The 17,313-nt window shown below is 49.5% G+C and overlaps 1 protein-coding gene across 1 annotated transcript in view; it reads left to right on the top strand.

The window, feature by feature from the left end:
• Positions 1-5,369: 5,369 nt before the first annotated feature.
• Positions 5,370-17,313, top strand: part of LOC140731651 (uncharacterized) — a 50,370-nt gene continuing 38,426 nt past the window's right edge. The window contains exon 1 of the mRNA XM_073053279.1: positions 5,370-5,605. Within this exon, the coding sequence (XP_072909380.1) occupies positions 5,563-5,605 (43 nt within the window). The 5' untranslated portion in view covers positions 5,370-5,562. The remainder of the gene's footprint in view (positions 5,606-17,313) is intronic.

The raw sequence follows: 17,313 nt of genomic DNA, 5'->3' as shown, positions 1-17,313 counted from the left end.
CACTCCCTGGGACTGAGAGCTTTTCCCCATCACCAGGCTGAGGAAGAGCGGGGAATCCTCTGTCGGGGTTCCCTCCTCTGTGAGTTTTGTGATTTCCTGTAAACAATGAACGTGTTGAGTGACAGCCTGAGTGAAAGAGAATGGAGAAGACAATATCAACTCAGTGATGGGACGTCCCGGTGACTTTGAGCACAGGAACAGTCAACAGGTAACTTCTTCATCCATTCTGCAAATTTCTGGGTTCAATCAGTAGCAGCAAACACTGACTGGAAATTACAAATCAGAATATTATTTGTGTCACAGCAGCACAGAAACAGGCCCTTCAGCCCCTCTAGTCCCTGCTGACACATTTTGTTTCTGTATAGTCCCATCTACCAGAAAAATGGTCTGAAATATCCTTGTACTTATCTACATTTCCCTTAAATATTGAAATGGAACTTGCATCCACCCTTCCATAGGCCGCTTGTTCAGCACCCTCACCAACATCTGAATGAAGAAGTTCCCCCTCAGGATCCCCAACAATATCTCCCCTTAACCTATGACCTCTGTAGCGTGAAGGAGAAGACGGGGTGGAGAGTGGACATGGGTGGGGATAGGGAGGATGAGGGAGGACGATGGTAGGGGAAGGGAGTGGGGAGAGGGAAACAGAGGGGAGTGGTTATACTTACTATACTTCAAATAAAGTAATCGTTTGAAGGTATTTGCTGCAATGTTACGAACCATACCATATACACTCTCAACCACTATTGTCATAGACGACAAGTAGCAATGTGCGTAACCCTGGGGAACACCACTTGGCACAGGCCTCGAGTCCAAGAAACAGCCTCCTACCATCACTCTCTGTGTCCTACCAAGAAAACCAACTGTGCATCTGCTTAGCCAGCTCTCCCTGAATCCCGGATGATCTAATTTTCCACAGCAACTGTCCATGCTGAGACTTATCAAAGGCCTCACTGATGTCCGTATCAGCCACGATGCTGGGACAGAGATCTCAAAGATGAGAGGGCACAGATTTAAGCAGCGGTTTAGAGGGATCTGAGGAAGGGATTTGTCATTCAGAGTGTAGTTGAGGCGGTGATGGAGGCAGGTCCCTTCACAACATTTACGAAGTGGATGAGCATTGAAACTGCTGAGATTCAGTCAGCTATGAACCAAGTGCTGATAAATGGGACCTGTGTAGACAGTGAGTGGATGGTCAGAACAGGTATGGGCGGCCAAAGGCCTGTTTCCGTGCTGTGTGATCCAGCGCTCCGGACATGCTAAATTAGCGTTGGTGGCACCACGAGGCATTGATTTCCCTCTCCAACCTGAAATAAACCAGACTGCACCCCTTGTCACCACTGCGAATATCTGTTTTTGTCAAGGTAACATACAGATTGGTCACTTCTGCTAAACAACTGGTAATTGATGAAGTTCCTGTATCTTCTTCCATTAATGTTGTTTCCTTACAGCAAAACTAACCCTCTCACTGTGTCAGAATCAGTGATTAAATCCAGCCCCAAACACTGTGCTTTCACCCCAGCACATTGTAACTGGAAACATCTCACTGAGGGTCTGACGGAGACACAACCTCTTCCCTCTTGTGATGTGATCACATCTACCTGATTCTGATGTTTTAAATACCTTCAAAATGGTTTTTTGATTCAGTCTGAAGGTGAAGGTACATTCAGCTTGTCGTCAGACCTGACAAACCATGTCTTCCCACAGCTGGTTCCACCTGTTGGTGTGTCATCTTTCCTCCACCTCCAGGGAAGCTGCATCTTCACACAAGCTCCTCACTGGAGAAGATTGCTCATCACCCTGAGACAGGGAACCACATCATGGACGCTCTCCTGAAACCGTGTCTGACTTGCTCACTTCCAGCCTCAGTCTCCTCCTCCGTCACAATGTACAAGGGTATACGTGCTATCGTAGGGACAGAAATGTGGGCAGAGGAGGTGGGGTGGCCCTGCTGGTGAGGAATGAGATTCAGTCCTTTGCAAGGGGGGACATAGGGTCAGGAGAAGTAGAGTCTGTGTGGATAGAACTGAGGAACAGTAAGGGCAAAAGGACCCAAATGGGTGTTGTCTACAGGCCACCAAGCAGTAGCATGGATATTGGGTGCAAGTTGAATAGGGAGTTAACATTGGCATGTGGCAAGGGGATTTCAACATGCAGGTGAACTGGGAGAATCAGGTTGGTGCTGGACCACAGGATAGGGAGTTTGTAGAGTGCCCACGGGATGCATTCTTGGAACAGCTTGTACGAGAGCCGACCAGGGACAAGACTATTCTGGATTTAGTGTTATGTAATGAACAGGATTTGATAAGCGATCTCGCAGTAAAGGAGTCATTAGGAGGTAGTGATCACAATATGATAAGCTTTTATCTGCAATTTGAGAAGGATAAGGGCAGCTCGGAGGTGTCAGTGTTGCAGATGAACAGGGGAAACTATGGAGCCATGCGGGAGGAGCTGGCCAAAGTTGACTGGATGGATAGTCTAGCAGAAAAGACAGTGGAACAGCAATGGCAGGTATTCTTGGGATTAATGCACAAGATGCAAAATCAGTTCATCCCCCAGAGAAGGAAGGATTCAAAGGGGGGAAAGGGGCCACAGTGGTTGACAAAGGAAGTCAGAGATTGCATAGCATTAAAAAATAGGAAATATGACAGAGCTAAGGTGAGTGGGAAGACAGATGATTGGGAAGTGTTTAAGGAACAACAGAACTTAACTAAAAAGACAATACGGGGAGAAAAAATGAGGTACGAACGCAAGCTAGCCAGGAATATAAAGGAAGATAGCAAAAGCTTTTTTAGGTATGTGAAGAGAAAGAAGATAGTTAAGAACAATGTTGGGCCCTTGAAGAATGAATTGGGTGAAATTGTTATGGGAAACAGAGAAATGGCAGAAGAATTTAATGAGTACTTCAGATCTGTTTTCACTAAGGAAGACACAAGCAATCTCCCAGATGTATGGATGGGCCAAGGACATAGGGTAACAGAGGAAATGAAACAGATTGACATTCGGAAGGAAACGGTGATGAGAAGACTGATGGGACGGAAGGCTGACAAATCCCCAGGTCCAGATGGTCTGCACCCTAGGGTACTAAAGGAGGTGGCCCTGGAAATTGCGGATGCATTGGTAATCATGTTCCAATGTTCCTTAGATTCAGGATCAGTCCCTGAGGATTGGAGAATGGCTAATGTTATCCCACTTTTTAAGAAAGGAGGGAGGGAGAAAACAGAGAACTATCAACCTGTCAGCCTGACATCGGTGGTGGGAAAGATGCTAGAGTCCATTATTAAGGATGAAATAGTGGCATATCTAGATAGCAGTGATAGGATTGGGCCGAGCCAGCATGGATTTACCAAGGGTAAATCATGCTTGACTAATCTGTTGGAGTTTTTCGAGGATGTAACCAGGAAGTTAGACTGGGGAGATCCAGTGGATGTAGTGTACATCGATTTTCAGAAGGCATTTGATAAGGTCCCACATAGAAGATTGGTGGGTAAAATCAAAGCTCAGGGCATCAGGGGGAAGGCATTGACATGGATAGAAAACTGGTTGGCAGATAGAAAGCAAAGGGTAGCGGTGAATGGGTGTTTCTCGGAATGGCAGGTGGTGACTAGTGGGGTGCCACAGGGCTCGGTATTGGGACCACAGCTGTTTACCATTTACCTTAACGATTTGGATGAAGGCATAGAAAATAACATCAGCAAATTTGCTGATGATACTAAGCTGGGTGGCAGTGTGACATGTGATGAGGATGTTAGGAGAATTCAAGGTGACTTGGATAGGCTGGGTGAGTGGGCAGATACTTGGCAGATGGCGTTTAATGTGAATAAGTGTGAGGTTATCCACTTTGGGAGTAAGAACAGGAAGGCAGATTATTATCTGAACAGTGTAGAGTTGGGTAAGGGAGAAATACAAAGAGATCTAGGAGTCCTTGTTCATCAGTCACTGAAGGTGAATGAGCAAGTGCAGCAGGCAGTGAAGAAGACTAATGGAATGTTGGCCTTTATTACAAAGGGAATTGAGTACAAGAGCAAGGAAGTCCTCTTGCATTTGTACGGAACCCTGGTGAGACCACACCTGGAGTATTGTGTGTAGTTTTGGTCTCCAGGGTTAAGGAAGGACATCCTGGCTGTAGAGGAAGTGCAGCGTAGATTCACGAGGTTAATTCCTGGGATGTCTGGACTGTCTTACGCAGAGAGGTTAGAGAGACTGGGCTTGTACATGCTGGAATTAAGGAGATTAAGAAGGGATCTGATTGAAACATATTATTAAGGGATTGGACAAGATAGAGGCAGGAAATATGTTCCAGATGCTGGGAGAGTCCAGTACCAGAGGGCATGGTTTGATAATAAGGGGTAGGTCATTTAGGACAGAGTTAACGAAAAACTTCTTCTCCCAGAGAGTTGTGGGGGTCTGGAATGCACTGCCTCGGAAGGTAGTGGAGGCCAATTCTCTGGATGCTTTCAAGAAGGAGCTAGATAGGTATCTTATGGATAGGGGAATCAAGGGATATGGGGACAAGGCAGGAAGCGGGTATTGATAGTAATTGATCAGCCATGATCTCAAAATGGCGGTGCAGGCTTGAAGGGCCGAATGGTCTACTTCTGCACCTATTGTCTATTGTCACTGGTCTACTAGACAGCTCCTGTACTCCTTCACACCTGACCATGCTTCCCCAGTTAAAATTCTCTCTCTCCACAGCCCTATCAGAAGTTGTGAGAGGCAGGTTCCTTCACACAGAGATCAGTGGGAGCCTGGAATGTGCACTTGTGTGCTGGCTGAGGTAGATAGATTTTGGACTTTTCAGGGACACTTGGATAGGCTCAGGAATGCACTTAAGACACGGTTTGGATAGATTTTTGCATAACGGGGGAATTAAGGGTTTTGCGGAAAAGACAGGTAAGTGAAGATGAGTCCATGGTCAGATCAGCTGTGATCGAATTGAATGGCGGACCAGGCTCGACGGACCAGATGACCGACTCCTGCTCCTATTTCTTATCTTCTTATCTACAGATACTGGACATGTGAAACACAGGCAGAAACTGTAGCTGAAGTTCGACACATAAACATGTAAAGCAAAACAAAATAGTGATCTTGTCCGATCAGACAACTTGTCGAGTTCTATTTGGACAGATGGTCCCAGACATGCTGACTTTTCCCACTTGTGTGTGTGAGGAAACACGGCTAAAACAATGAATGAATCTGAAAGTTAATGCAATACATGGACATGGTGTGTAGAGAGAGAGGGAGAGTGGGAGAGAATGAGAGGGAGAGAGCAAGAGAGAGACAGACAGAGAGTTAGAAAGAGAGAGTGAGAGAGAGAGAGAGAGAGAGAGAGAGAGAGAGAGAGATCAGTATTTCCGAGTTGACGTCAGTCGGAGACGGTAGGCTGAAGAAGTACCAAGTAGCGAAAGGATTCTTTCAGAGCAGCAGAAAGACACTCGCTCCAAGGCTGAAAAACGGAAGAAACTGGCAGACAGAGAAGCGACCAGTGAAGGGATATTTCAGAACAACAGGGATTTTTTTTTCGAAAGTCGTGAACAAGACAAATTGGCGGATTGAGCGAGAATGAGGAACCTCAGACCCCTCGCCTTCTGCTTTCTCGGTTACTGTGAGTGAGACTGAGAGAATGAAACTCCCGACCACACTCCCCCTCTGATTGATTGTGTTTCAGCTCCCTCACCCTCGGCTTCCCTCCTTACTCCACAGTCCGGTCATCGACTACGTCTCTCCCTTCCACCTCATACATTACCATCCTCTCACACCTCAGCACACACTGTACTCTCCAGCCTCGCTCCTCCATACTCTCTCATCCGCTTCTGACGTCCCTCCGTCTTCCCTCTCTCACCCTTACACTCCCACTCTCCATCACCTCCCCCCTCACACCCCCACCACACTTCCACTCACTCTCATTCTCCACTATTTGCTCTCTTTCCCCACCCCCATCCCCCTTCGCGACCACTGTCCGGCACTGAATCCCTCCCGTGTTCATTCCAGCACACCACCCCCGCTACTTCAATGGCTGATAGTTACAGACACACTATTGTCTGCCAGAAAAATAGACTTAGTGTTCGGTCCGGAGACTGGAACTTACAGGCCTTTAGAACTGGGTGAAGAAGATGCAGAAAAAGAGAGAGAGACTGGACTGTAGAGAAAGAAAGACACACAGCAGGATCAAAGAGAGAGAGAATGGGCTGTAGAGAGAGTCACAGCAGGATCAAAGAGAGAGAGTGGGCTGCAGAGAGGGACACAGCAGGATCAAAGAGAGAGAGAATGGGCTGTAGAGAGAGGGACACAGCAGGATAAATGAGAGAGAGAATGGCTGTAGAGAGAGGGACACAGCAGGATAAAAGAGAGAGAGAATGGGCTGCAGAGAGAGGGACACAGCAGGATAAAAGAGAGAGAGAATGGGCTGTAGAGAGAGGGACACTGCGGGATCAAAGAGAGAGGGAATGGGCTGTAGAGAGAGGGACACAGTGGGATCAAAGAGAGAGAATGGGCTATAGAGAGGGGGACACAGCGGGATCAAAGAGAGAGAAAGGGCTGTAGAGAGAGTGACACAGCAGGATCAAAGAGAGAGAGAATGGGCTGTAGAGAGAGGGACACAGCAGGATCAAAAAGAGAGAGAATGGGCTGTAGAGAGAGGGACTCAGCAGGATCAAAGAGAGAGAGAATGGGCTGTAGAGAGAGGGACACAGCAGGATCAAAGAGAGAGAAAATGGGCTGTAGGGAGAGAGGGACACTGCGAGATCAAAGAGAGAGAGAATGGGCTGGAGAGAGAGAGATACAGCGGGATCAAAGAGAGAGAGAATGGACTGGAGAGAGAGAGATACTGCGGGATCAAAGAGTGAGAGAATGGGCTGTACAGAGAGGGACACAATGAGATCAAAGAGAGAGAGAATGGGCTGTAGAGAGAGGGACACAGCGGGATCAAAGACAGAGAATGGGCTGTAGAGAGAGGGACACAGCAGGATCAAAGAGAGAAAGAATGGGCTGTAGAGAGAGGGACACAGCAGGATCAAAGAGAGAGAGAATGGGCTGTAGAGAGAGGGACACAGCAGGATCAAAGACAGAGAGAATGGGCTGTAGAGAGAGGGACACAGCAGGATCAAAGAGAGAGAGAATGGGCTGTAGAGGGAGGGACAGAGAGGGACCAAAGATATGAGAATGGGCTCTAGAGAGTGGGACACAGCAGGATCAAAGAGAGAGAGAATGGGCTGTAGAGGGAGGGACACTGCGGGATCAAATAGAGAGAGAATGGGCTGTAGAGAGAGGGACACAGCAGGATCAAAGAGAGAGAGAATGGGCTGTAGAGAGAGGGACTCAGCAGGATCAAAGAGAGAGAGAATGGGCTGTAGAGAGAGGGACACAGTGGGATCAAAGATATGAGAATGGGCTCTAGAGAGAGGGACACAGCAGGATCAAAGAGAGAGAGAATGGGCTGTAGAGAGAGGGACACAGCGGGATCAAAGAGAGAGAATGGGCTGTAGAGAGAGGGACACAGCAGGATCAAAGAGAGAGAGAATGGGTTGTAGAGAGAGGGACACAGCAGGATCAAAGAGAGAGAGAATGGGCTGTAGAGAGAGGGACACAGCAGGATCAAAGAGAGAGAGAATGGGCTGTAGAGAGAGGGACTCATCAGGATCAAACAGAGAGAGAATGGGCTGTAGAGTGAGGGACACAGCGGGATCAAAGAGAGAGAGAATGGGTTGTAGAGAGAGGGACACAGCAGGATCAAAGAGAGAGAGAATGGGCTGTAGAGGGAGGGACACTGCGGGATCAAATAGATAGAGAATGGGCTGTAGAGAGAGGGACACAGCAGGATCAAAGAGAGAGAGAATGGGATGTAGAGAGAGGGACACAGTGGGATCAAAGATATGAGAATGGGCTCTAGAGAGAGGGACACAGCAGGATCAAAGAGAGAGAGAATGTGCTGTAGAGAGAGGGACACAGCGGGATCAAAGAGAGAATGGGCTGTAGAGAGAGGGACACAGCAGGATCAAAGAGAGAGAGAATGGGCTGTAGAGATAGGGACACAGCGGGATCAAAGAGAGAGAATGGGCTGTAGGGGGAGGGACACAGCAGGATCAAAGAGAGAGAGAATGGGCAAAAGAGAGAGGGACAAAGTGGGATCAAAGAGAGAATGGGCTGTAGAGAGAGGGACACAGCAGGATCAAAGAGAGAGAGAATGGGCTGTAGAGAGAGGGACACAGCGGGATCAAAGAGAGAGAATGGGCTGTAGGGGGAGGGACACAGCAGGATCAAAGAGAGAGAAAATGGGCTGTAGAGAGAGGGACACAGCAGGATCAAAGAGAGAGAGAATGGGCTGTAGAGAGAGGGACACAGCAGGATCAAAGAGAGAGAGCATGGGCTGTAGAGAGAGGGACACAGTGGGATCAAAGAGAGAGCGAATGGGCTGTAGAGAGAGGGACACAGTGGGATCAAAGAGAGAGAATGGGCTGTAGAGAGAGGGTCACAGCGGGATCAAAGAGAGAGAGAATGGACTGGAGAGAGTGAGATACAGCGTGATCAAAGAGAGAGAATGGACTGGAGAGAGAGAGATACAGCGGGATCAAAGAGAGAGAGAATGGGCTGTAGAGAGAGGGACACTGCGGGATCAAAGAGAGAGAGCATGGACTGCAGAGAGAGAGATACTGCGGGATCAAAGATTGAGAAAATGGGCTGTAGAGAGAGGGACACAGCGGGATCAAAGAGAGAGAGAATGGGCTGTAGAGAGAGGGACACAGCGGCATCAAAGAGAGAGAATGGGCTGTAGAGAGAGGGACACAGCAGGATCAAAGAGAGAGAGAATGGGCTGTAGAGAGAGGGACACAGCAGGATCAAAGAGAGAGAGAATGGGCTGTAGAGAGAGGGACACATCAGGATCAAAGAGAGAGAGAATGGGCTGTAGAGAGAGGGACAGCGGGATCAAAGAGAGAGAGAATGGGCTGTAGAGAGAGGGACACAGCAGGATCAAAGAGTGAGAGAATGGGCTGTAGAGAGAGGGACACAGTGGGATTAAAGAGAGAGAGAATGGGCTGTAGAGAGAGGGACACAGTGGGATCAAAGAGACAGAGGATGGGCTGTAGAGAGAGGGACACATCAGGATCAAAGAGTGAGAGAATGGGCTGTAGAGAGAGGGACAGCGGGATCAAAGAGAGAGAGAATGGGCTGTAGAGAGAGGGACACAGCAGGATCAAAGAGTGAGAGAATGGGCTGTAGAGAGAGGGACACAGCAGGATCAAAGAGTGAGAGAATGGGCTGTAGGGGGAGGGACAGCGCGATCAAAGAGAGAGAGAATGGGCTGTAGAGAGAGGGACAGCGGGATCAAAGAGTGAGAGAATGGGCTGTAGAGAGAGGGACACAGCAGGATCAAAGAGTGAGAGAATGGGCTGTAGAGAGAGGGACACATCAGGATCAAAGAGTGAGAGAATGGGCTGTAGGGGGAGGGACAGCGGGATCAAAGAGAGAGAGAATGGGCTGTAGAGAGAGGGACAGCGGGATCAAAGAGAGAGAGAATGGGCTGTAGAGAGAGGGACACAGCAGGATCAAAGAGAGAGAGAATGGGCAATAGAGAGAGGGACAAAGCGGGATCAAAGAGAGAATGGGCTCTAGAGAGAGGGACACAGTGGGATCAAAGAGAGAGAGAATGGGCTGTAGAGAGAGGGACACAGCAGGATCAAAGAGAGAGAGAATGGGATGTAGAGAGAGGGACACAGCAGGATCAAAGAGAGAGAGAATGGGCTGTAGAGAGAGGGACACAGCGGGATCAGAGAGAGAGAATGGGCTGTAGAGAGAGGGACACATCAGGATCAAAGAGAGAGAGAATGGGCTGTAGAGAGAGTTACACAGTGGGATCAAAGAGAGAGAGAATGGGCTGTAGAGAGAGGGACACATCAGGATCAAAGAGTGAGAGAATGGGCTGTAGAGAGAGGGACACAGTGGGATCAAAGAGAGAGAGAATGGGCCGTATAGAGAGGGACACAGCGGGATCAAAGAGAGAGAGAATGGGCTGTAGAGAGAGGGACACAGCAGGATCAAAGAGTGAGAGAATGGGCTGTAGAGAGATGGACACAGCAGGATCAAAGAGAGAGAGAATGGGCTGTAGAGAGAGGGACACAGCAGGATCAAAGAGAGAGACAATGGGCTGTAGAGAGAGGGATACAGCAGGATCAAAGAGAGAGAGAATGGGCTGTAGAGAGAGGGACACAGTGGGATTAAAGAGAGAGAGAATGGGCTGTAGAGAGAGGGACACAGGGGGATCAAAGAGAGAGAGGATGGGCTGTAGAGAGAGGGACACATCAGGATCAAAGAGTGAGAGAATGGGCTGTAGAGAGAGGGACAGCGGGATCAAAGAGAGAGAGAATGGGCTGTAGAGAGAGGGACACAGCAGGATCAAAGAGTGAGAGAATGGGCTGTAGAGAGAGGGACACAGTGGGATTAAAGAGAGAGAGAATGGGCTGTAGAGAGAGGGACACAGTGGGATCAAAGAGACAGAGGATGGGCTGTAGAGAGAGGGACACATCAGGATCAAAGAGTGAGAGAATGGGCTGTAGAGAGAGGGACAGCGGGATCAAAGAGAGAGAGAATGGGCTGTAGAGAGAGGGACACATCAGGATCAAAGAGTGAGAGAATGGGCTGTAGGGGGAGGGACAGCGGGATCAAAGAGAGAGAGAATGGGCTGTAGAGAGAGGGACAGCGGGATCAAAGAGAGAGAGAATGGGCTGTAGAGAGAGGGACACAGCAGGATCAAAGAGAGAGAGAATGGGCAATAGAGAGAGGGACAAAGCGGGATCAAAGAGAGAATGGGCTCTAGAGAGAGGGACACAGTGGGATCAAAGAGAGAGAGAATGGGCTGTAGAGAGAGGGACACAGCAGGATCAAAGAGAGAGAGAATGGGATGTAGAGAGAGGGACACAGCAGGATCAAAGAGAGAGAGAATGGGCTGTAGAGAGAGGGACACAGCGGGATCAGAGAGAGAATGGGCTGTAGAGAGAGGAACACATCAGGATCAAAGAGAGAGAGAATGGGCTGTAGAGAGAGTTACACAGTGGGATCAAAGAGAGAGAGAATGGGCTGTAGAGAGAGGGACACATCAGGATCAAAGAGTGAGAGAATGGGCTGTAGAGAGAGGGACACAGTGGGATCAAAGAGAGAGAGAATGGGCCGTATAGAGAGGGACACAGCGGGATCAAAGAGAGAGAGAATGGGCTGTAGAGAGAGGGACACAGCAGGATCAAAGAGTGAGAGAATGGGCTGTAGAGAGATGGACACAGCAGGATCAAAGAGAGAGAGAGAATGGGCTGTAGAGAGAGGGACACAGCAGGATCAAAGAGAGAGAGAATGAGCTGTAGAGAGAGACACAGCAGGATCAAAGATAGAGAATGGGCTGTAGAGAGAGGGACACAGTGGGATCAAAGAGAGAGAGAATGGGCTGTAGAGAGAGGGACACACAGCAGGATCAAAGAGAGAGAGAATGGGCTGGAGAGAGACAGATACAGCGGGATCAAAGAGAGAGAGAATGGACTGGAGAGAGAGAGATACTGCGGGATCAAAGAGTGAGAGAATGGGCTGTAGAGAGAGGGACACAGTGGGATCAAAGAGAGAGAGAATGGCTGTAGAGAGAGGGACACAGTGGGATCAAAGAGGGAGAGAATGGCTGTAGAGAGAGGGACACAGCAGGATAAAAGAGAGAGAGAATGGGCTGTAGAGAGAGGGACACAGTGGGATCAAAGAGAGAGAGAATGGGCTGTAGAGAGAGGGATACTGCGGGATCAAAGAGAGAGAGCATGGACTGCAGAGAGAGAGATACTGCGGGATCAAAGATTGAGAAAATGGGCTGTAGAGAGAGGGACACAGCGGGATCAAAGGGAGAGAGAATGGGCTGTAGAGAGAGGGATACAGCAGGATCAAAGAGAGAGAGAATGGGCTGTAGAGAGAGGGACACAGCAGGATCAAAGAGAGAGAGAATGGGCTGTAGAGAGAGGGATACAGCAGGATCAAAGAGAGAGAGAATGGGCTGTAGAGAGAGGGACACAGTGGGATTAAAGAGAGAGAGAATGGGCTGTAGAGAGAGGGACACAGGGGGATCAAAGAGAGAGAGGATGGGCTGTAGAGAGAGGGACACATCAGGATCAAAGAGTGAGAGAATGGGCTGTAGAGAGAGGGACAGCGGGATCAAAGAGAGAGAGAATGGGCTGTAGAGAGAGGGACACAGCAGGATCAAAGAGTGAGAGAATGGGCTGTAGAGAGAGGGACACAGTGGGATTAAAGAGAGAGAGAATGGGCTGTAGAGAGAGGGACACAGTGGGATCAAAGAGACAGAGGATGGGCTGTAGAGAGAGGGACACATCAGGATCAAAGAGTGAGAGAATGGGCTGTAGAGAGAGGGACAGCGGGATCAAAGAGAGAGAGAATGGGCTGTAGAGAGAGGGACACAGCAGGATCAAAGAGTGAGAGAATGGGCTGTAGAGAGAGGGACACAGCAGGATCAAAGAGTGAGAGAATGGGCTGTAGGGGGAAGGACAGCGGGATCAAAGAGCGAGAGAATGGGCTGTAGAGAGAGGGACAGCGGGATCAAAGAGAGAGAGAATGGGCTGTAGAGAGAGGGACACAGCAGGATCAAAGAGTGAGAGAATGGGCTGTAGAGAGAGGGACACATCAGGATCAAAGAGTGAGAGAATGGGCTGTAGGGGGAGGGACAGCGGGATCAAAGAGAGAGAGAATGGGCTGTAGAGAGAGGGACAGCGGGATCAAAGAGAGAGAGAATGGGCGGTAGAGAGAGGGACACAGCAGGATCAAAGAGAGAGAGAATGGGCAATAGAGAGAGGGACAAAGCGGGATCAAAGAGAGAATGGGCTCTAGAGAGAGGGACACAGTGGGATCAAAGAGAGAGAGAATGGGCTGTAGAGAGAGGGACACAGCAGGATCAAAGAGAGAGAGAATGGGATGTAGAGAGAGGGACACAGCAGGATCAAAGAGAGAGAGAATGGGCTGTAGAGAGAGGGACACAGCGGGATCAGAGAGAGAGAATGGGCTGTAGAGAGAGGGACACATCAGGATCAAAGAGAGAGAGAATGGGCTGTAGAGAGAGTTACACAGTGGGATCAAAGAGAGAGAGAATGGGCTGTAGAGAGAGGGACACATCAGGATCAAAGAGTGAGAGAATGGGCTGTAGAGAGAGGGACACAGTGGGATCAAAGAGAGAGAGAATGGGCCGTATAGAGAGGGACACAGCGGGATCAAAGAGAGAGAGAATGGGCTGTAGAGAGAGGGACACAGCAGGAACAAAGAGTGAGAGAATGGGCTGTAGAGAGATGGACACAGCAGGATCAAAGAGAGAGAGAATGGGCTGTAGAGAGAGGGACACAGCAGGATCAAAGAGAGAGAGAATGAGCTGTAGAGAGAGACACAGCAGGATCAAAGATAGAGAATGGGCTGTAGAGAGAGGGACACAGTGGGATCAAAGAGAGAGAGAAAGGGCTGTAGAGAGAGGGACACACAGCAGGATCAAAGAGAGAGAGAATGGGCTGGAGAGAGAGAGATACAGCGGGATCAAAGAGAGAGAGAATGGACTGGAGAGAGAGAGATACTGCGGGATCAAAGAGTGAGAGAATGGGCTGTAGAGAGAGGGACACAGTGGGATCAAAGAGAGAGAGAATGGCTGTAGAGAGAGGGACACAGTGGGATCAAAGAGGGAGAGAATGGCTGTAGAGAGAGGGACACAGCAGGATAAAAGAGAGAGAGAATGGGCTGTAGAGAGAGGGACACAGCAGGATAAACGAGAGAGAGAATGGCTGTATAGAGAGGGACACAGCAGGATAAAAGAGAGAGAGAATGGGCTGCAGAGAGAGGGACACAGCAGGATAAAAGAGAGAGAGAATGGGCTGTAGAGAGAGGGACACTGCGGGATCAAAGAGAGAGAGAATGGGCTGTAGAGAGAGGGACACAGTGGGATCAAAGAGAGAGAATGGGCTATAGAGAGGGGGACACAGCGGGATCAAAGAGAGAGAAAGGGCTGTAGAGAGAGTGACACAGCAGGATCAAAGAGAGAGAGAATGGGCTGTAGAGAGAGGGACACAGCAGGATCAAAAAGAGAGAGAATGGGCTGTAGAGAGAGGGACTCAGCAGGATCAAAGAGAGAGAGAATGGGCTGTAGAGAGAGGGACACAGCAGGATCAAAGAGAGAGAAAATGGGCTGTAGGGAGAGAGGGACACTGCGGGATCAAATAGAGAGAGAATGGGCTGTAGAGAGAGGGACACAGCAGGATCAAAGAGAGAGAGAATGGGCTGTAGAGAGAGGGACACAGCAGGATCAAAGAGAGAGAGAATGGGCTGTAGAGGGAGGGACAGAGAGGGACCAAAGATATGAGAATGGGCTCTAGAGAGTGGGACACAGCAGGATCAAAGAGAGAGAGAATGGGCTGTAGAGGGAGGGACACTGCGGGATCAAATAGAGAGAGAATGGGCTGTAGAGAGAGGGACACAGCAGGATCAAAGAGAGAGAGAATGGGCTGTAGAGAGAGGGACTCAGCAGGATCAAAGAGAGAGAGAATGGGCTGTAGAGAGAGCGACACAGTGGGATCAAAGATATGAGAATGGGCTCTAGAGAGAGGGACACAGCAGGATCAAAGAGAGAGAGAATGGGCTGTAGAGAGAGGGACACAGCGGGATCAAAGAGAGAGAATGGGCTGTAGAGAGAGGGACACAGCAGGATCAAAGAGAGAGAGAATGGGTTGTAGAGAGAGGGACACAGCAGGATCAAAGAGAGAGAGAATGGGCTGTAGAGAGAGGGACACAGCAGGATCAAAGAGAGAGAGAATGGGCTGTAGAGAGAGGGACTCATCAGGATCAAACAGAGAGAGAATGGGCTGTAGAGTGAGGGACACAGCAGGATCAAAGAGAGAGAGAATGTGCTGTAGAGAGAGGGACACAGCGGGATCAAAGAGAGAATGGGCTGTAGAGAGAGGGACACAGCAGGATCAAAGAGAGAGAGAATGGGCTGTAGAGAGAGGGACACAGCGGGATCAAAGAGAGAGAATTGGCTGTAGGGGGAGGGACACAGCAGGATCAAATAGAGAGAGAATGGGCAATAGAGAGAGGGACAGCGGGATCAAAGAGAGAGAGAATGGGCTGTAGAGAGAGGGACACAGCAGGATCAAAGAGTGAGAGAATGGGCTGTAGAGAGAGGGACACAGCAGGATCAAAGAGTGAGAGAATGGGCTGTAGGGGGAGGGACAGCGCGATCAAAGAGAGAGAGAATGGGCTGTAGAGAGAGGGACAGCGGGATCAAAGAGAGAGAGAATGGGCTGTAGAGAGAGGGACACAGCAGGATCAAAGAGTGAGAGAATGGGCTGTAGAGAGAGGGACACATCAGGATCAAAGAGTGAGAGAATGGGCTGTAGGGGGAGGGACAGCGGGATCAAAGAGAGAGAGAATGGGCTGTAGAGAGAGGGACAGCGGGATCAAAGAGAGAGAGAATGGGCTGTAGAGAGAGGGACACAGCAGGATCAAAGAGAGAGAGAATGGGCAATAGAGAGAGGGACAAAGGGGATCAAAGAGAGAATGGGCTCTAGAGAGAGGGACACAGTGGGATCAAAGAGAGAGAGAATGGGCTGTAGAGAGAGGGACACAGCAGGATCAAAGAGAGAGAGAATGGGATGTAGAGAGAGGGACACAGCAGGATCAAAGAGAGAGAGAATGGGCTGTAGAGAGAGGGACACAGCGGGATCAGAGAGAGAGAATGGGCTGTAGAGACAGGGACACATCAGGATCAAAGAGAGAGAGAATGGGCTGTAGAGAGAGTTACACAGTGGGATCAAAGAGAGAGAGAATGGGCTGTAGAGAGAGGGACACATCAGGATCAAAGAGTGAGAGAATGGGCTGTAGAGAGAGGGACACAGTGGGATCAAAGAGAGAGAGAATGGGCCGTATAGAGAGGGACACAGCGGGATCAAAGAGAGAGAGAATGGGCTGTAGAGAGAGGGACACAGCAGGATCAAAGAGTGAGAGAATGGGCTGTACAGAGATGGACACAGCAGGATCAAAGAGAGAGAGAATGGGCTGTAGAGAGAGGGACACAGCAGGATCAAAGAGAGAGAGAATGGGCTGTAGAGAGAGGGATACAGCAGGATCAAAGAGAGAGAGAATGGGCTGTAGAGAGAGGGACACAGTGGGATTAAAGAGAGAGAGAATGGGCTGTAGAGAGAGGGACACAGGGGGATCAAAGAGAGAGAGGATGGGCTGTAGAGAGAGGGACAGCGGGATCAAAGAGAGAGAGAATGGGCTGTAGAGAGAGGGACACAGCAGGATCAAAGAGTGAGAGAATGGGCTGTAGAGAGAGGGACACAGTGGGATTAAAGAGAGAGAGAATGGGCTGTAGAGAGAGGGACACAGCAGGATCAAAGAGTGAGAGAATGGGCTGTAGAGAGAGGGACACAGCAGGATCAAAGAGTGAGAGAATGGGCTGTAGGGGGAGGGACAGCGGGATCAAAGAGAGAGAGAATGGGCTGTAGAGAGAGGGACAGCGGGATCAAAGAGAGAGAGAATGGGCTGTAGAGACAGGGACACAGCAGGATCAAAGAGTGAGAGAATGGGCTGTAGAGAGAGGGACACATCAGGATCAAAGAGTGAGAGAATGGGCTGTAGGGGGAGGGACAGCGGGATCAAAGAGAGAGAGAATGGGCTGTAGAGAGAGGGACAGCGGGATCAAAGAGAGAGAGAATGGGCTGTAGAGAGAGGGACACAGCAGGATCAAAGAGAGAGAGAATGGGCAATAGAGAGAGGGACAAAGCGGGATCAAAGAGAGAATGGGCTCTAGAGAGAGGGACAAAGCGGGATCAAAGAGAGAATGGGCTGTAGAGAGAGGGACACAGCAGGATCAAAGAGAGAGAGAATGGGCAATAGAGAGAGGGACAAAGCGGGATCAAAGAGAGAATGGGCTGTAGAGAGAGGGACACAGCAGGATCAAAGAGAGAGAGAATGGGCTGTAGAGAGAGGGACACATCAGGATCAAAGAGAGAGAGAATGGGCTGTAGAGAGAGTTACACAGTGGGATCAAAGAGAGAGAGAATGGGCTGTAGAGAGAGGGACACATCAGAATCAAAGAGTGAGAGAATGGGCTGTAGAGAGAGGGACACAGTGGGATCAAAGAGAGAGAGAATGGGCCGTATAGAGAGGGACACAGCGGGATCAAAGAGAGAGAGAATGGGCTGTAGAGAGAGGGACACAGCTGGATCAAAGAGTGAGAGAATGGGCTGTAGAGAGATGGACACAGCAGGATCAAAGAGAGAGAGAATGGGCTGTAGAGAGAGGGACACA

This window comes from Hemitrygon akajei, chromosome 1, assembly GCF_048418815.1.
Source record: "Hemitrygon akajei chromosome 1, sHemAka1.3, whole genome shotgun sequence".
Classification (NCBI taxonomy): Eukaryota; Metazoa; Chordata; class Chondrichthyes; order Myliobatiformes; family Dasyatidae; genus Hemitrygon; species Hemitrygon akajei.
Note: the sequence above shows the minus strand (reverse complement) of the source record. Positions and strands in the feature narration are given on the sequence as shown.